Here is a 19,428-nt window from a genome sequence, read left to right as displayed (position 1 = left end):
GGTGTCCAGTGTTCCAGGCATGCGCCACAAGTGTCAAAACACCTTTCACCACACTAATCAATGCTGTATCCGCTCATCAGATATGAACCACCTAAGGAAGAAGGTGGGTCTAGGGGTATTATTTCCAGCCACAGCTCTGCCAAATACAGATTAAAATTGCTCACAGGTTCAGATGACTTCGAAAGTTTTATTTGACAATTCCTCCATAAAGTCAAAACATAAAATACAGCATAATGTAAAATCCTTTAAAATTGGAAATGCCCTGCGCTCAGTGCGCACTTACATCTCCTCTCGTTTACGAGCACATCAATAGCCAAACAGTCTGCCCTCCAGTCTGGGTAACGGCGTCCCCTCTTGATTCCAGTATTACGCTATGTGGAGTGGTTTATGTATTTGCAGGCTATAATTAGAAGGTGGAGTGAGCAGTCCTGTATGTGGCATTGACGCAACTGGAACTCTGTGACAGCGAACCCACGGTGCTATATGTGTATATCATTCTAGAAGGAACCGAGTTTGATACGATTGCATACTAACTAGGAACACTAAAGACTGTGTACAAGATTGGAAGAAGTTGTAACCATTATTAAGTGGTGCAGCCTGGTTACAGATACTTTTGCAAATAATACAGCATAATTTTGTTATAGTAAACTCCAAGGGACCAGGAAAAGTGGTTTACTGTATCAGAAATTGTCCTAGAAATGGCCCAGCATGCCCTGGTCCATTCTCTGCTGCACAGGAGCAGCTCTATCCTCCCACTATAGGTACAGTACAAGCATTTGTCCTAGAAATGGCCCAGCATGCCCTGGTACATTCTCTGCTGCACAGGACCAGCTCTGTCCCCATTGGAGGTACAGTACAAGCACTTGCACATTTGGGGGGCTATATGTTTAAGTATACCTTAGGGCTGCATAGCCAAGCTGGACAAATCACTAGTACAGTATCTCTAATCTGTAATGCGAGTGGCTCTGATACCTCAGCTGGCGGGACTTATCGTAGCACTCTTTTCTCCATTCTTCTTAGTTTTGCAGCGAGTAAGCCCACTCTGAAAGTAGCCTGCTACCAGGAGCATCATTGCTAACAAGGAAAGAGATACCCGGGAGTGTGTACAATCCCGTGGGAGGACTGTGACAATACTTTTATCTGTGACTGCAAAGTGTAAATATTAACACTGCATCCTCTTTTATGTTCACATTATTCCTCATTTTCCCCAGGCTGCTTATATTTGCAGCACTGTATATAGAAATGTTATTAGGCATCAGCTCACTTGCAACCAGCCTGAAAAGAGCAGCAGACCATGGGTTTCACACTAACACACGACGCATGCACCGCCCATTGACATATGACACATGCACCGCTCCCACTGACATGATGCATGCACCGCCCACTGACACATGATGCATGCACCACCCCCTGACACATGATGCATGCACCACCCCCTGACACATGATGCATGCACCACCCCCTGACACATGATGCATGCACCACCCCCTGACACATGATGCATGCACCACCCCCTGACACATGATGCATGCACCACCCCCTGACACATGATGCATGCACCACCCCCTGACACATGATGCATGCACAGCCGGCAGTAAAAGTGCTGAGATAAGGCTGACTCGTACACACCTATGAAAGTAATCCTGGAAGTCAGCGTCACGTAGGGGCAAAAAATATGTTTACTATAACAGCAGTTTTATCATAGCCCCTAGCTCCTCACACGGGCATGAGATGAGCTCTTAGCACCTCACACGGGCATGAGATGAGCCCGCATGATAGGAGTACATCACACGGGCATGAGATGAGCACCTCACATGGGCATAAGATGAGCTCATAGCATCTCACACAGGCATGAGATGAGCACCCAGGACCTCACACGGGCATGAGATGAGCCCCTAGCACCTCACACAGGCATGAGATGAGCCCCTAGCACCTCACACGGGCATGATATGAGTACATCACACGGGCATGAGATGAGCACCTCACATGGGCAGGAGATGAACCCCTAGCTCCTCACACGGGCAGGAAATAAGCCCTTAGCTCCTCACACAGGCATGAGATAAGCACCTCATACGGGCATGAGATGAGCCCCTAGCACCTCACACGGGCAGGAGATTAGCTCCTGGCTCCTCACATGGGCAGGAGATGAGCTCCTAGCTAGCACCTCACATGGGCAGGAGATGAGCCCCTACCTCCTCACACGGGCATGAGATGAGCACCTCTCACAGGCATGAGATGAGTCCCTAGAACCTCACACGGGTAGGAGATGAGCCCCTAGCACCTCACGGCATGAGATGAGCCCCTAGCACCTGACGGCATGAGATGAGCCCCTAGCACCTTACATGGGCAGGAGAAGAGACCCTAGCACCTCACACGGGCATCAGATGAGCACCTCACACGGGCAGGAAATAAGCCCCTAGCTTCTCACACAGGCCTGAGATAAGCATCTCACATGGGCATGTATAATTTTGTATGTTTTCAGTCTTTTTTTCATATATTTTGTATATTTTTGGTCTGAGAAGCGCTTAGTTACTTTTGTGTATTAATCACATGGGCATGAGATGAGCCCCTATCACCTCACATGGGCAGGAGATTAGCTCCTGGCTCCTCACATGGGCAGGAGATGAGCTCCTAGCACCTCACACAGGCAGGAGATGAGTCCCTAGCACCTCACACGGGCATGAGATGAGCCCCTAGCACCTCACACGGGCAGGAGATGAGCTCCTAGCTCCTCACATGGGCAGGATATGAGCCTCTAGCAACCTCATATGGGTAGGAAATGTGCCCTTCACATGGGTATGAGATGAGCCCCTACCTCCTCACACGGGCAGCAGATGAGCCCATAGCACCTCAAAGGGGCAGGAGACAAGCCCCTAGCACCTCACACCGGCATGAGATGTGCCCCTAGCTCCTCATACGGGCTGGAGATGAGCCTCTAGCAACCTCACACGGGCAGGAGATGAGCCTCTAGCACCTCACACGGGCAGGAGATGAGCCTCTAGTAACCTCACACGGGCAGGAGATGAGCCCCTAGCACCTCACACGGGCATGAGATGAGCCTCTAGCAACAACACACGGGCAGGAGATGAGCCTCTTGAACCTCACACGGACAGGAGATGAGCCTCTAGCAACCACGCAGGGGCAGGAGATGAGTCCCTAGCACCTCACATGGGCAGGAGATGAGCCCCTAGCACCTCACACGGGCAGGAGATGAGCCTCTAGCAACCACACACGGGCATGAGATGAGCCTCTAGAACCTCACACGGGCAGGAGATGAGCCCCTAGCTCCTCACACGGGCAGGAGATGAGCCTCTAGCAACCACACACGGGCATGAGATGAGCCTCTAGATCCTCACACGGGCAGGAGATGAGCCCCTAGCTCCTCACACGGGCAGGAGATGAGCCTCTAGCAACCATGCACGGGCAGGAGATGAGTCCCTAGCACCTCATGGCATGAGATGTGTCCCTAGCTCCTCACACGGGCATGAGATGAGCTCCTAGAACCTCAAACGGGCATGAGACAGCCCCTAGCACCTCACACGGGCATGAGATGTGCCACCTCACCTCACATGGCATGAGATGAGCCCCTAGCTCCTCACACGGGCAGGAGATGTGCCCCTAGCACCTCACACGGGCATGAGATGAGCCTCTTGAACCTCACACGGACAGGAGATGAGCCTCTAGCAACCACGCAGGGGCAGGAGATGAGTCCCTAGCACCTCACATGGGCAGGAGATGAGCCCCGAGCACCTCACACGGGCAGGAGATGAGCCTCTAGCAACCACACATGGGCATGAGATGAGCCTCTAGAACCTCACACGGGCAGGAGATGAGCCCCTAGCTCCTCACACGGGCAGGAGATGAGCCTCTAGCAACCACTCACGGGCAGGAGATGAGTCCCTAGCACCTCATGGCATGAGATGTGTCCCTAGCTCCTCACACAGGCATGAGATGAGCTCCTAGAACTTTAAACGGGCATAAGACAGCCCCTAGCACCTCAAACGGGCATGAGATGTGCCACCTCACCTCACATGGCATGAGATGAGCCCCTAGCTCCTCACACGGGCAGGAGATGTGCCCCTAGCACCTCACACGGGCATGAGATGAGCCCCTAGCACCTCACACGGGCATGAAATAAGCTCCTGCAGATGGACACTGGACACTGTGAGCGGTGTTGCCTTGCTTTGACACGCTGAGCTCACTGATTACCCCAGGCATTTTGCAGAGTTGTGTTTGTTCATGTTATGCCGGGCCCACAACACAGCCTGGGGCTTATCCACAGATCTATCCAAGGTCACGATAGACAACAGTGTGCATTTAAATGAACACAGCAATTATTTTTACAACGCAAATGTGAATTATTTCACCCTTTAAAGGGGCACTCCACCATCCGAAGCACATAGGAAACTGTAAAAGTTCAATTTTACGTTCTGTCTCCCGCGGTCCTCAAAAACTTAAGCAAGAGAGTCTCACTCTTGCTGCTGCATTATCCACTGTATGGTAATCCATTCCGCTTTGTTGACTGTTTCCGACAATGCCATTTTACTGCATGGCTCCATGGCTGAATACGCACTGTAGCGATGCAGGGAGATGGATCCAGCGACGTCCCTCAACTACGAGCGTTCCCCCATCCATCTTCCTGCCGGCGGGTTTGAGCAACGTCACACGACGGGTGCAAACGGGAAGTCACTCAGTCTTGATACTTTGCACAGAGGAGTCGTAGAAAAGCGAACCCGAGGTGAAAATAAACGGATGAGATAAACAAATGTTATCCTACACCAAAAATGACTTTTTTAGATATCGCATGGTTTTATTTTATATTTAAACACTTTCAAAGTAAATGTTTTGTTGTCTCTGCTCAGTGGCAGCCTATTAAGTGTTCCTGAGTGAAAATGCATTAACTTTTGACCTTATTATACAGTATCTCTCACTGCTCTCAAAAGTTGTATTCTGCCAGGAAAACTTTTATGGCTGTAATTAGCTTATCAGTGATGTTTACTATATTGTGGACAAGGTACCAGCAAGACAGAAGCTGTCACTTCCATGCCCGTAAATTAACTCTTTCAGGCAGCAAAATAAAACAAGTAAAACAGCCTGGTTATTAAGATGTTTTGTACTCTATATACACCTATTTATCTTATCAAGTCACATGTTGCCTCGGGTATACTACATTTTCGAAAGCTTTGGCCACCGCATGGGTGCCACCTCGGCCCGCCCCCAGCTGCGCCAGGCCCCGACAATGTGGGTGGGCGTTGTCAGAGAGTAATCATGAGTATTTCTGCATAATACAGTTTAGATACTGTATAGATGTGATAGGGATGGTTTCTCTCTTTGGGAAAGTGGAGGCACAATCTGAGCATTAGCGCTGCCAATTCTCACTATAACGTGTTGATTCCAGGGGGGTTTTGTGCTGTTAGATAAACAGCACATTTGCAGCAGTGTCGTTTGTTAGAAGACACGTCTGCAGAAAGTAACATTGTCAGCCGCCTGTATTTACAGCGCACCGCAATGTTTACAAGCAGATATGTTACTGAGGCGTGTTAGGACTTTGTGTGATTCAATGTGCAGCGACGTTGTTGGCAAAGCCTCATCTGTTATACAGAATATCATCCTCCTGCAGTAATCAGTCAGCTGGCCACACTTATTTTATGACCCTTGTACGATGGATCCCCAGACTGTGAGGGTCACCCAGAAGAGGCAACAGAAGGGCTATGCATATTAAGGGGTCCAATCAAACTTGTGCTGGGGGTGCCCATGATTTGTAGTTGTGCCCCTGTTTCTGGCCACCACTTTTTTAGTCCAAATTACATTTCAGTTATTACTACAAAGCTACAAATACACATACCATAACTGTTGCCCATTGGGGATCAGGAATCGATCCCTAGGGTGACAATTTGGGGAAAGCTGCTGTACAGACACATCCTTAGCTATGTGTTCTGTTGCTATGGAGGGGGGCGGAGGGACAACCATCGGGTTAAAGACAGAGTGGCTTCAATGAGTCAGGAGGAGGGGATTGAAAACTGCATTGCAACAGGTCATGCTCAGCCATCAGGGGTTGTTAAGATCTGACAGAATGGATCCTTAACCAGTTAATGTTTTAAGTACCGTATATCTATGCCCGCAGAGACTTCAGCTTAGCTCCAGGAACGTAGACATACATATCTCGTCGCTCCTGCACGTGTACGCGCTCTCGCGCACATACTCACCAACACCCGTTAGTTCAAAGATCAGTGGTTCCCATTCATTGATCTAAATTCCGGTCTCAAGGACCACCGGCATCAATAAGATGCCTGCGTCACTGTGATGTAGGAAGTAACACGTCCACGCATTACTTCCTGTTTAGTACGCTAATAGGAAATAATGCGCAAGGACATTTTGTGGCCAAATAGTAAAATTACACCTACATACAGTATATTTTTTTCAATAAAAACCCTACACATATTATTAAAATTAACTCCTTACCTCCCATCCTCTACCAACATAGAAATTTTGCATTAAAAAAAAGAAAATACATAGTTACCTTAGGGACTGAACTTTCTTAATATGTATGTCAAGATTATATTACTGTTATTTTTTAAAAAATATGGGCTTGTAAATAGTGATGGATGCAAAACTGAAAAAATGCACCTTTATTTCCAAATAAAATATTGGTGCTATACATTGTGATAGGGACACCATTTAAACAGTGTAAAACCGGGAAAAATGGGCAAATAAAATGTGAGTTTTAATTATGTTAGCATGTATTATTTTAAAACTATAATGGCCGAAAATTGAGAAATAATGATTTTTTCCCATTTTTTTTCCTTATAATTCCCATTAAAATGCATTTAGAATAAAATAATTCTTAGCAAAATGTATCACTCAAAGAAAGCCTCATTGGTGGTGAAAAAAATAACATATAGATCATTTAGTTGTGATAAGTAATTATAAAATGATTGGCAAATGAAAGGGAGGAGCGATGACAGGTGAAAATGTATCTGGTCCAAAAGGGGAAAAACCCCTCAGTGAGCATGATTGATCGGCAGATGCTGTACACAACAATCGTAGGCTGAAACAGTCATTTTTGCATGTGTGTATGTACCTTGAATTCATGACAGGTGGATCATGTGGAGATATCTACATCCTGCTGATGTCATGCATGTATAGGAAGTAGCTGCTGTAGGTCCACTCCTGAACTATATCCAGTCCTTGGGAAATCTGGTTGAGGGCCTTTTTCCACTAGCTTGCGATTTGCGATTTGATTATGATCGCAAATCGCAAGGTACATTAAACTAATGGAAACTGCAGCAGCAATTTCCATTAGTGCGATCCGATTGCGATGCGATTTTGGGCAAAGCGCAATCGTCATTCTGCAGCGTTTTGTATGCGATTGAGCTGTACTATACTGAGTATCAATCGCAATCTCATGGTGGAAATTGAAACGCGATCGCAATTGCGTTTCAATTTCCACCATGCGATTGCCTTTGATTCAGTTTGCGACTAAAAAGAATGCACAAGACATTGGCCATAACCCTAAAACGTTCTCAACTCTATTCTACTACTTATCACGGTTAAAATGTTACTACATATGTCTCTTGTAGTTCTGCTAAAACTTTCCCAAATTTGGTCATAATTTAGAAAATGACTTTTTTATGTTGGATTGAGTTTGTCCGTACCTATTTTTTAGGTGATGTGTGTCCAAGCTTTAAGACACAGCAAAAAGTATTCTACAACTTGTCTCGGTTCAAAATGATACCATATGTGCCTCATTTAGTAACAAAATGATGGTGCACTCTCCACAAATACACTGGACGTTTATAAACGGTTAATAAGGAATTCTATCAAACCAAGTGTTCTAAAATGACAATGTACAAATAATGTCTAAGTAGCTGTGTAAACATTTTCCTACTCTTCAATATCAGAGGCAAAAGCTTTTATTCATTGTGTGTAGATATTAGCTACAGTACGTTTGGAATGTCTCATTTGCAGAGGTATGAATCTGTAAGACTCTCTGCAACCTGACATGCTAAGAACAGTGTAATATTGAAGCAGATTACCTGACAGGCTTTTGTTTTCATATACAGTGGGTTGCAAAAGTATTCGGCCCCCTTGAAGTTTTCCACATTTTGTCATATTACTGCCACAAACAGGAATCAATTTTATTGGAACTCCACATGAAAGACCAACACAAAGTGGTGTACGCATGAGAAGTGGAACAAAAATCATACATGATTCCAAACATTTTTTACAAATAAATAACTGCAAAGTGGGGTGTGCGTAATTATTCAGCCCCATGAGTCAATACTTTGTAGAACCACCTTTTGCTACAATTACAGCTGCCAGTCTTTTAGGGTATGTCTCTAGCAGCTTTGCACATCTAGAGACTGAAATCCTTGCCTATTCTTCTTTGCAAAACAGCTCCAGCTCAGTCAGATTAGATGGACAGCGTTTGTGAACAGCAGTTTTCAGATCTTGCCACAGATTCTCGATTGGATTTAGATCTGGACTTTGACTGGGCCATTCTAACACATAGATATGTTTTGTTTTAAACCATTCCATTGTTGCCCTGGCTTTATGTTTAGGGTCATTGTCCTGCTGGAAGGTGAACCTCCGCCCCAGTCTCAAGTCTTTTGCAGTCTCCAAGAGGTTTTCTTCCAAGTTTGCCCTGTATTTGGCTCCATCCATCTTCCCATCAACTCTGACCAGCTTCCCTGTCCCTGCTGAAGAGATGCACCCCCCGAGCATGATGTTGCCACCACCATATTTGACAGTGGGGATGGTGTGTTCAGAGTGATGTGCAGTGTTAGTTTTCTGCCACACATAGCGTTTTGCATTTTGGCCCAAAAATTCCATTTTGGTCTCATCTGACCAGAGCACCTTCTTCCACATGGTTGCTGTGTCCCCCACATGGCTTGTGGCAAACTGCAAACGGGACTTCTTGTGCTTTCTGTTAACAATGCCTTTCTTCTTGCCACTCTTCCATAAAGGCCAACTTTGTACAGTGCATGACTAATAGTTGTCCTAAGGACAGAGTCTCCCACCTGAGCTGTAGATCTCTGCAGCTCGTTCAGGGTCACCATGGGCCTCTTGACTGCATTTCTGATCAGCGCTCCCCTTGTTCGGCCTGTGAGTTTAGGTGGATGGCCTTGTCTTGGTAGGTTTACAGTTGTGCCATACTCCTTCCATTTTTGAATGATCGCTTGAACAGAGCTCCTTAGGATGTTCAAGGCTTTGGAAATCTTTTTGTAGCCTAAGCCTGCTTTAAATTTCTCAATAACTTGATCCCTGACCTGTCTTGGACCTGTCTTGTGTGTTCTTTGGACTTCACGGTGTTGTTGCTCCCAATATTCTCTTAGACAACCTCTGAGGCCCTTACAGAGCAGCTGTATTTGTACTGACATTAGATTACACACAGGTGCACTCTATTTAGTCATTAGCACTCATCAGGCAATGTCTATAGGCAACTGACTGCACTCAGATCAAAGGGGGCCAAATAATTATGCACACACCACTTTGCAGTTATTTATTTGTAAAAAATGTTTGGAATCATGTATGATTTTCGTTCCACTTCTCATGTGTACACCACTTTGTGTTGGTCTTTCATGTGGAATTCCAATAAAATTGAGTCATGTTTGTGGCAGTAATATGACAAAATGTGGAAAACTTCAAGGGGGCCGAATACTTTTGCAACCCACTGTATCAGGTTTCACACACACAATTGCAGATGTTTATGTGGCACATAAGATACATTTCTTCTGCTGTCTGTGAGAGAAAGCTCTGCTTGGTTCTGACTGAGCACTCTGCACACAGAGTTAATGATGCACTGTGAGGGAATTTCCCCTCCTGTCAGCCATCAGAATTTCAGCAGACTGCCCTCAAAAAAGTGTGAAAGGGACTAGATAACAGTAAACAGAAAGATAAGGATTCAGATGTATACAACAACACTTAGCAGCAGCACTTCTCAAACATTTCCTATCTCAATTGAAAAAAAAAACATGTCAATCGATAGTGTCCCTTTAAAGAGAAACTCTGACCAAGAATTTAACTTTATCCCAATCAGTAGCTGATACCCCCTTTTACATGAGAAATCTATTCCTTTTCACAAACAGACCATCAGAGGGCGCTGTATCACTGATATTGTGGTGAAAACCCTCCCACAAGAAACTGAGGACCGTGGTACTCCTGGCAGTTTCCGGTCTGTAAACCTTGTTGCATTGTGGGAAATAGCTGTTTACAGCTGTTTCCAACTGCCAAAAAAGCATGCAGAAGCTACATCACTTGCCAACAGTAAAAATGTCACCATGTAATAAATGTCAGAATGTAAATCAGGGATTTAAAAGATTTTACAATGGGCAAACACTGACTAAATCATTTATACATAATTATTGTAAAAATGAAGCACTTTTTTTATTACATTATTTTCACTGGAGTTCCTCTTTAAAGTCAAATGTTGTTATTTTAAATGTTGATATTCTGGTCTGTTCAGTCAGCACTGAAAACTGTGGACAATTCCAAGATCCACCATTCAAAATCTGCTGGTGGTTCTGCTATGTCAGTGATAGCTAACCTTTCAGAGGCCGAGTGCCCAAACTGCGACCTAACATCGACTTATCTATCTCCGAGTGCCAATGGGGGGGGGGGGGGGGGGGGGGGGTTGCGCGCCGCACCGAAAAATGGGCGTGGCCATATTGTATGGGTGGAGCTAACATAATGATGTATCAGCGAGGCATAAGAAAGAAGTGTTTCCGCCATGATGTGGTGAAACGAGGATTCGCATCATGGGTGTGCAGAAACTGTGTGATGCTATTTATTAGTATACCCGCCGTAACCCCAAAGCAGCAAATATAGCCAACTATGACCATTAAGGGCTCATTCACACTATGTGCTGCGCTGTCAGTTTTGACGCAACGCACATAATGTAAGATTCATATGGTAACATGATAGTCAATAGACTTCCATGTTACCATTCACACTACAGGTGTGCGTTCCCATGCGTTACGTTGTAACGCATCTGGGAACATTTTAACGCACAACGCATACGTTTCCCCGATGGGTACAGCTGCCGACGTCCACGCTTTAGCGCACCACAATGTGCATTCCGTGCGATCACTGTGCGTTGGCAGCGCATGCATACGTTCTGTAGTGTGAATGAGCCCTTAATAATAAATGCAGCAACAGTTACCCCAGACACCAGAAAATAAATGCAATGTGTGCAACATTTCAGCAGAAAATCATGCAATGTGGGCCACATTTCACCAGAAAACAAATGCAGTGGGCCACATTTCACCAGAAAATAGACGCAGTGGGCCACATTTCACCAGAAAATAAATGCAGTGGGTCACATTTCAAGAGAAAATAAACACAGTGGGCCACATTTCACCAGAAAACAAACGCAGCGGGCAGCATTTCACCAGAAAACAAACGCAGCGGGCAGCATTTCACCAGAAAACAAACGCAGCGGGCAGCATTTCACCAGAAAACAACGCAGCGGGCAGCATTTCACCAGAAAACAAACGCAGCGGGCAGCATTTCACCAGAAAACAAACGCAGCGGGCAGCATTTCACCAGAAAACAAACGCAGCAGGCCGCATTTCACCAGAAAACAAACGCAGTGGGCCACATTTCACCAGAAAACAAACGCAGCGGGCAGCATTTCACCAGAAAACATACGCAGTGGGCCACATTTCACGAGAAAACAAACGCAGTGGGCAGCATTTCACTGTAAATAAACGCAGTAGGTCACAATTCACCAGAAAACATACACAGTGGGCCACAATTCACCAGAAAACATACGCAGTGGGCCACAATTCACCAGAAAACATACGCAGTGGGCAGCATTTCACTGTAAATAAACGCAGTGGGCCACAATTCACCAGAAAATAAACGCAGTGGGCCACAATTCACCAGAAAACATACGCAGTGGGCCACAATTCACCAGAAAACATACGCAGTGGGCAGCATTTCATAGTAAATAAACACAATGTGGGAAACATTTTAGCAGAAAACAACACAGTGGGCCGCATTTCACCTGCAAAAAAAAGTAATGTACTCACCTGACAAAAGTCTTCCCTCTCGGCTGGGCTCTGGCGTGCATCTTCCCCGGATCTTCTGCAGCTGAGTCTCCCGCGCTGCCGCTGACAGGCAGAGTGCAGGGCTATGGGAAGATGGCTGCCGCCGAAGCCCTGTACTGGAGACACAAATAGTCTCCAGTACAGGGCTTCGGGACGGCAGCCATCTTGCCGTAGCCCTGGTCTGCCTCCCGGGAGACTGCGGGGCTGCAGGCTATGAACTGGCGCGGCGGCGGCGTCTAGTAGACGCTGCGGCCAGTTCATAAGCAGCGGTGGCGTGCCAGCATATTAGGCTACGCGTGCCGGGCCCGGCACGCGTGCCATAGGTTCGCCACCGCTGTGCTATGTCAATGAAACTAATCACCTTTACATAAATGTGCAGATCAGGGGAGCCCAAGGTGTAGATCTGGATTTACCGGTGGATCGTAAGGGTCTTCTGGGCAGATCTCACACCAGCAGCCTGGGTGACGTACGCATTGTACCCTCGTACTTTGACTTGGGTCAGCTTAGTGCGATTTGCTGCTCTGAAGTTGTGCACAGTAGTGTAGAGGGTTGTGATGTTACAAGGAACCATATGTATGTGTTAAAAAAAGGAAGGGGGTCCGCACATGTCCTAAAATGAATCCTTTATTATGGACGTATCCAAAATCAAAACACCAAATCACGCATCTGCATCTGTATGTGTTACTGCTGATTACAGTTGTGCCGGACATTTATTTACTGTATTTATAAAGCCCCAACATATTACGCAGCGCTGGACATTGGGTAAGGTTACAGATAATATTTAGGGGTGACATACAGCAATAAAACAATACATGAATACATGCAATCCAGATCACGCAGCACAGTATGAGTACAAGGTAATGCTTAGTCAGTCACTGGATGGGAGAATGGAGATTAGGCAAGTTAGGTTCACTCAGATCCATAGGATGGGTGTACGGTAATGGCATCTGACTGGCTGCCTGTGGTAATCACTGATGGACTGCCACCGAAGGTCGACTTTACCTGGTAGATTATTTTCAATTTGTAATTTTCAAAGTAGCTCACAAGCTGAAAAAGTGTGGACACCTCTAATGTAGAAACTATGGGAGAATATGTCCTATGATGGCACTGTGTATTCTGGCATCGGTAAGTCGCTCCTACATTTAGTGGATGAGTTTAATATCTTCTCTTCTCCTTTCAGGTCTTGCTGGCTGGATTTCTGGAAGGTCACCAGGGTCGCGCTTCATCGAATGCCACAAGCAGACATAAGGTACAAAGCACGTGAAGTGACAGAATTTGAGGGCCACCACTGATCACTCCGATACTGAACTATGCACACGTTAGTAGCTTCAGCGTGGTTGGAAGGCAGCTCAGGCTAATAGAATATTGGTATTATATAAATAAATTCTGATAAATTCTATGTATTTAGATATCCCTAAATATATGGCAGACTGGGAGAGAGAATTAGTGCACTAGCTACAGAGGCCCAGAGGACTACAGCCCTGAGTTTAGCCCACACCTCATCTTTTGGATCCTCTATTCAGGAAACACATTTTGAATAGCTGACTCGTTGGTATAGGATAGGACTCCTGACAAGATACACAGGATACTTCTGATGATTGCTGGAAAGGACCCATATTTTCATATATGGTGGTCTTGCCCGAAAGTAGTGGTTTATCTAGAACTCTGTCTTAGAAATGATAGAAACAATAGTGGGAGAAAACATTTTGAGAGATCCTTGGTGCATTTTACTGTGTGGCATCCAGTCAAATGTGAAGAGGTAAAAGAAGTCCATTATTCCACCATTGTTGAACTTTGGGCCCCTTAGCGCACCTAGGCTGCAAAAAAGTGTCACACATGTGGTATCGCCGTACTCAGGAGAAGTAGTATAATGTGTTTTGGGGTGTATTTTTACACATACCCATGCTGGGTGGGAGAAATGTCTCTGTAAATGGACAATTGTGTGTAAAAACAAAATAAAAAAAATCTCATTTACAGAGATATTTCTCCCACCCAGCATGGGTATGTGTAAAAATACACCACAAAACACATTATACTATTTCTCCTGAGTACGGCGATACCACATGTGACACTTTTTTGCAGCCTAGGTGCGCTAAGGGGCCCAACGTTCTATGAGTACCTTTAGGCTTTACAGGGGTGCTTACAATTTAGCACCACCCAAAATGCCAGGATAGTAAACACACCCCACAAATAACCCCATTTTGGAAAGTAGACATCCCAAAGTATTCAGAGAGGGGCATGGTGAGTCCGTGGCAGATTTCATATTTTTTTTGGCACAAAGTGTCATTTTCCGCTAACTTGTGACAAAAAATAAAATCTTCTATGAACTCACCATGCCTCTTAGTGAATACTTTGGGATGTCTTCTTAACAAAATGGGGTCATTTGGGGGGTATTTATACTATCCTGGAATTCCTGCACCTCATAAAACATGACAGGTGCTCAGAAAAGTCAGAGATGCTTCAAAATGGGAAAATTCACTTTTTGCACCATAGTTTGTAAACGCTATAACTTTTACCCAAACCAATACATATAAATCTTTTTTTTTTTTTTTTTTTTATCAAAGACATGTAGCACAATAAATTTGGACAAAAATGTATACGGAAATTTTACTTTATTTGAAAAATGCCAGCACAAAAAGTTAAAAAAAAAAACATTTTTTGACAAAAGTCATGTCTTTTTTGATTAATATAATAAAAATCACAGCAGCAATCAAATAGCGCCAAAAGAAAGCTGTATTAGTGACAAGAAAAGGAGGTAAAATTCATTTAGATAGTAGGTTGTATGACGGAGCAATAAACCGTTAAAGCTGCAGTGGTCTGAATGGAAAAAAAGTGTCTGGTCCTTAAAGAGTAACTGTTAGCCCCAAAAATCAAATTTAAATCTCTATTGCAATGTTTTAATTACTTTGTAAGGGAGCCAAAAAGGCAATGCAGAAGTTAAAAAGCAATCTAATTTTTTTACTGTGTAGCCTTTTCCCCCAGCTCCTAAGGAGGACGCAAAGCCGCATAACAGATACTGCAGAGCATGCCCATGTCTGCCCGACCCCCCTCTCCCCCCCAGGACCAGGTGCCGATGTCTGCCCGACCCCCTCTCCCCCCCAGGACCAGGTGCCGATGTCTGTACGCTCCCCCCCCAAGAGCCGATGTCTGTCCGACCCCCCAGGACCAGGTGCCGATATCTTCTCACCCCAAACAGCTGACACGGAGAGAGAGCGGGAGCGGAGTACATCTACACACTTCCAGCGCCGCCACCGCAGAGCAGCCGCCGCCGAGTCACATGTGAGAGAATCAGGAGCAGGAGAGAGATGCACGGCGGCGGCTGCTCTGCGGTGGCGGCGCTGGAAGTGTGTAGATGTACTCCGCTCCCGCTCTCTCTCCGTGTCAGCTGTTTGGGGTGAGAAGATATCGGCACCTGGTCCTGGGGGGTCGGACAGACATCGGCTCTTGGGGGGGGGGAGCGGACAGACATCGGCACCTGGTCCTGGGGGGGGAGAGGGGGTCGGGCAGACATCGGCACCTGGTCCTGGGGGGGAAAGGGGGGGTCGGGCAGACATGGGCATGCTCTGCAGTATCTGTTATGCGGCTTTGCGTCCTCCTTAGGAGCTGGGGGAAAAGGCTACACAGTAAAAAAATTAGATTGCTTTTTAACTTCTGCATTGCCTTTTTGGCTCCCTTACAAAGTAATTAAAACATTGCAATAGAGATTTAAATTTGATTTTTGGGGCTAACAGTTACTCTTTAAAGGAGTCATCAGGGGAAAAAGTCTAAAATAAGTGGTACTTACCAGGGGCTTCCTCCAGCTCCAAGCTCCCAGGACGTCCCTCGCCGCAGCTCTGCCCGCAGCCGTTCGCCACTGGTTCGTCCTGGTCCCCGGCAATGACATCAGAGTGACCTCCAGGTCACTCTGTACTGCGCCTGCGCGAACGGCGCTGTCAATCACCGCCACGTGGACCGGAGCGGACTGCGCAGGGACGGACCCGCGGCAAACGGCTGCGGGCAGAGCTGCGGTGAGGGACGTCCTGGGAGCTTGGAGCAAGCCCCCGGTAAGTACCACTTATTTTAGACTTTTTCCCCTAATTACTCCTTTAAGGGGTTTTATGACTGCAGTCCTTAAGTGGTTAAAAAAAACCTTCTTCCATGATAGAGGTAATAGAAAAGTATTTTCCAGAGCCACCCATTTAGGGGCATGTGCTTTTGCGTAACTCATAGGCAAGAATGAGACATGTGCAGCCACATAATATTTATAAAGATGTGGGACTAACATACCACCATCGTTTTTGTGCAGTCTGCATGAAACTCTACCATGCTTCTACTGCCAAACAAAAGTAAAAGTCAACAATCAAATAATGTTTAGACAGCAGCACCAGGAGGGTCCAGAAGTGGTAGACCAGCTTAGGGAACCATGTCATCTTTACCGCCATCGCCTGCCCTGCCCAATAAATATTATTAGCCATCCAGGAGTGTAGTAACTGATGAAGGGATTTCAATACCAGAGTAAAGTTCCATTCATAAAGCTTTGCTGGATCATTAGTTATTTTGACTCCTAAGTATTTTAAAATTGAAAATTGAACCCAAAAATCATTGATATATATCCCCCCCCCCCATACCTACAGGGTAGTTACTGAACATAGATTCCAATTTATCATAATTCAGTTTAAGCCCAGAAATGGATTCACATTTTTGGAGAGTTTTTAGTAGGTTGGGGTTAGTCACAGCCGGGTTGGTTGGTTGGCTTGTCGGAACGGTTAGCTCGCCAGTTGTTACCATACCAGCTGGTGGACTCTGAGGCCTTCCGAAAATTTGTGGCCATTGGGACACCGCAGTGGAAGATGCCAGGCCGCAATTATTTCTCAAAAAAGGCGATACCCAAACTGTACCATGAAGTTGAGAGGCAAGTGGTGTCATCTCTGGCACACAGTGTTGGGTCAAGGGTTCTATCTGACCACGGATGCCTGGTCTGCCAAGCACGGTCAGGGCAGGTACATTACTTACACATTCCATGGGTAGAAATACATAGGTCCGGCACTGCATTATAGTTGTAAAAAGAGCTTTATTTCTAATGGCTCTTTCAATAGGTAAAAGTACATTTACATTCCATCAGATGTTTAGCACATACCCGTAGTGGTCAGATGAGGTTGTGGGGCATGGTGGTGGTGGTAACGGCCCGCCTAACGTCCGTTTCGCTTTACAGCGTGGTAATAGTGGTAAAGATAATATGCAGTTTACCTATGAATATAGCAGAGAAAAAGTAGCCTTTTTAGATCTGGAGTTATGTATCAATAATGATCAATTAATAGCAAAAGGATATAGGAAACCAATCTCTGGAAACACATTTCTACACCGGTCCAGTTATCATCCATCTCATGTCTTCAAGTCACTGCCATATGGACAATTCTTGCGTTTACGAAGGAATAATACTACAATGGAAGATTTCCTAGAGCAAGCCATGGATCTAAAAACTAAATTGCTGGATAGAGGTTATACCCAGCAGGAACTGGATCAAGCAATGCAGAAAGCAATTTCGATTGATAGGAAAGATATAGTGAAAAAGAAAAAAAGAGGGAATAGTAAAAATGCAGGAGAGAGACTAGTGTTTTCATTCGACTATACCCCCATGGCAGATACAATTAGACGTAACATTCTAGACAAATGGAACATTATAAAACAAGATCCATCTTTGAAAGAGGTCTACACAGAGCCACCTCTAATCACCTTTAGACGTGCCCCTACTATAGGTAATCAAGTTACCTCTAGCGAATTTATAATGCAGAGAGAATTGAATTGGCTAGAGAGGAGTCAAACAAAAGGAAACTTTAGATGTGGACACTGCTCTATCTGCATGCAATTACGTAAAGGAAGGAATATACGAGTGGGTCCTGTGGATACAAAAGTGCAATATTTTTTCACATGCCAGACAAAATTTGTTGTTTACATTATATGGTGCCCATGTCACCGTTTCTATACAGGCATGACTACAAGAGAGATGAAAACGAGAGTATTAGAGCACTTTAGGTCTATCGAATCAGGAAAAGGATGCCCAAGACTCATAGAACATGTAAGAACAAGCCATGGGAGTAATCCAAATTGCGTGACTTTTGCTGGCTTAGACCATATGCCAGTATCACGTAGAGGAGGGGATAGAGAGCGATTACTCCTAAGGAAAGTGTCATCCTGGATCATAAGGACAGATGCTATGGGCCCCCTAGGCTTGAATGAGAGTATAGAGATGGCATGCTTCTTAGACCCTTAAAACATAGTTAGTGCTATAAATTTAATGAGTATAGAGTAGGTCCTTTAGTTCTTTATTTCTTGTATATGTTTTTAAAGTTGTAGGGTAATACGTCTGCATTTTTGGGACGTTGTTAATGGAGCTGAATGAGGCGGTTTCTCTTTATTACCTATCTAATGTGAATTTTTGAATATTTTTCAATATTAAACTTATAAATGTCTTTAATTCAGAATTTCCGCCCATTTATAGCTCCATTAGGCTTCCTAGCAATGTTAGCTGGGTTGGAATATGTCCCCTAATGCTACACGTTTATTCCCTATTTTTTATGCTGTATATTAGCACACACCCGTTTGTAATGCCATCTGGTGGCCATGTAGTGGGAGTGCTGAACTGAGATCTGGGAAAGCAACCCAGTACATGGTACGCAACCTCCATTGACACATTGCGCCTCTATGCGCACGTCAGTGGTTGTATGCGGAGTTACGTACGCGATATGACGCTTTTTATTCCCGCTAAGGATGTGTCTGCCACTGACGCCAGTACGCTTGCATGCGTACGTCAGTGACGACATGCGTAATTACGTACGCGTTATGCGGCGCAGTGAACCGGAAGTGTTTCTTCCCCTGCTATAAGACCCGGAAACGGACAGCCGCATTTGCCACACTGCCTCTGAAGACGCTGTAAAGCGAAACGGACGTTAGGCGGGCCGTTACCACCACCACCATGCCCCACAACCTCATCTGACCACTACGGGTATGTGCTAAACATCTGATGGAATGTAAATGTACTTTTACCTATTGAAAGAGCCATTAGAAATAAAGCTCTTTTTACAACTATGATGCAGTGCCGGACCTATGTATTTCTACCCATGGATTGATCTTGATGCTTGTTTTTCTATTTGGATCCTGAGCAGGCTGTGTTGGTACGTGTGACATACCCAGGAATTGCATTATCCACTGTTTCATGATATAATATTGACTGCACGCTGCCGTAGTGCCAGTCCTTGTACGCTTTTTTGCCATACACATTACTTACACAGCCCATTGGGTCAACCTTGTGACCGATGGCAAGCAAGGGAGTACGTGGCTGTGCAGCGGAACTTGTGACACCTCCATGGCTTGCAGGCAGGCCTGCTGCCACCTCCTCTCC

The 19,428-nt window shown here is 45.4% G+C and overlaps 1 protein-coding gene and 1 long non-coding RNA gene across 5 annotated transcripts in view; one reads left to right on the top strand and one right to left on the bottom strand.

Moving 5' to 3' along the window:
• The window catches only part of LOC137541790 (uncharacterized), a 318,006-nt gene that overhangs the window by 184,511 nt on the left and 114,067 nt on the right, over nucleotides 1-19,428 (bottom strand). The gene's annotated exons all lie outside the window — the stretch shown is intronic.
• LOC137541786 (cadherin-like protein 26) overlaps nucleotides 1-19,428 on the top strand; it is a 136,024-nt gene that overhangs the window by 34,812 nt on the left and 81,784 nt on the right. For all 3 annotated transcript variants that reach the window (XM_068263293.1, XM_068263291.1, XM_068263292.1), the window contains exon 2: nucleotides 13,231-13,299. In XM_068263293.1, the coding sequence (XP_068119394.1) occupies nucleotides 13,231-13,299 (69 nt within the window). The remainder of the gene's footprint in view (nucleotides 1-13,230; nucleotides 13,300-19,428) is intronic.

Source organism: Hyperolius riggenbachi, chromosome 12 (assembly GCF_040937935.1).
Source record: "Hyperolius riggenbachi isolate aHypRig1 chromosome 12, aHypRig1.pri, whole genome shotgun sequence".
Lineage (NCBI taxonomy): Eukaryota > Metazoa > Chordata > Amphibia > Anura > Hyperoliidae > Hyperolius > Hyperolius riggenbachi.
This window is presented reverse-complemented; position numbering and strand designations above follow the sequence as displayed.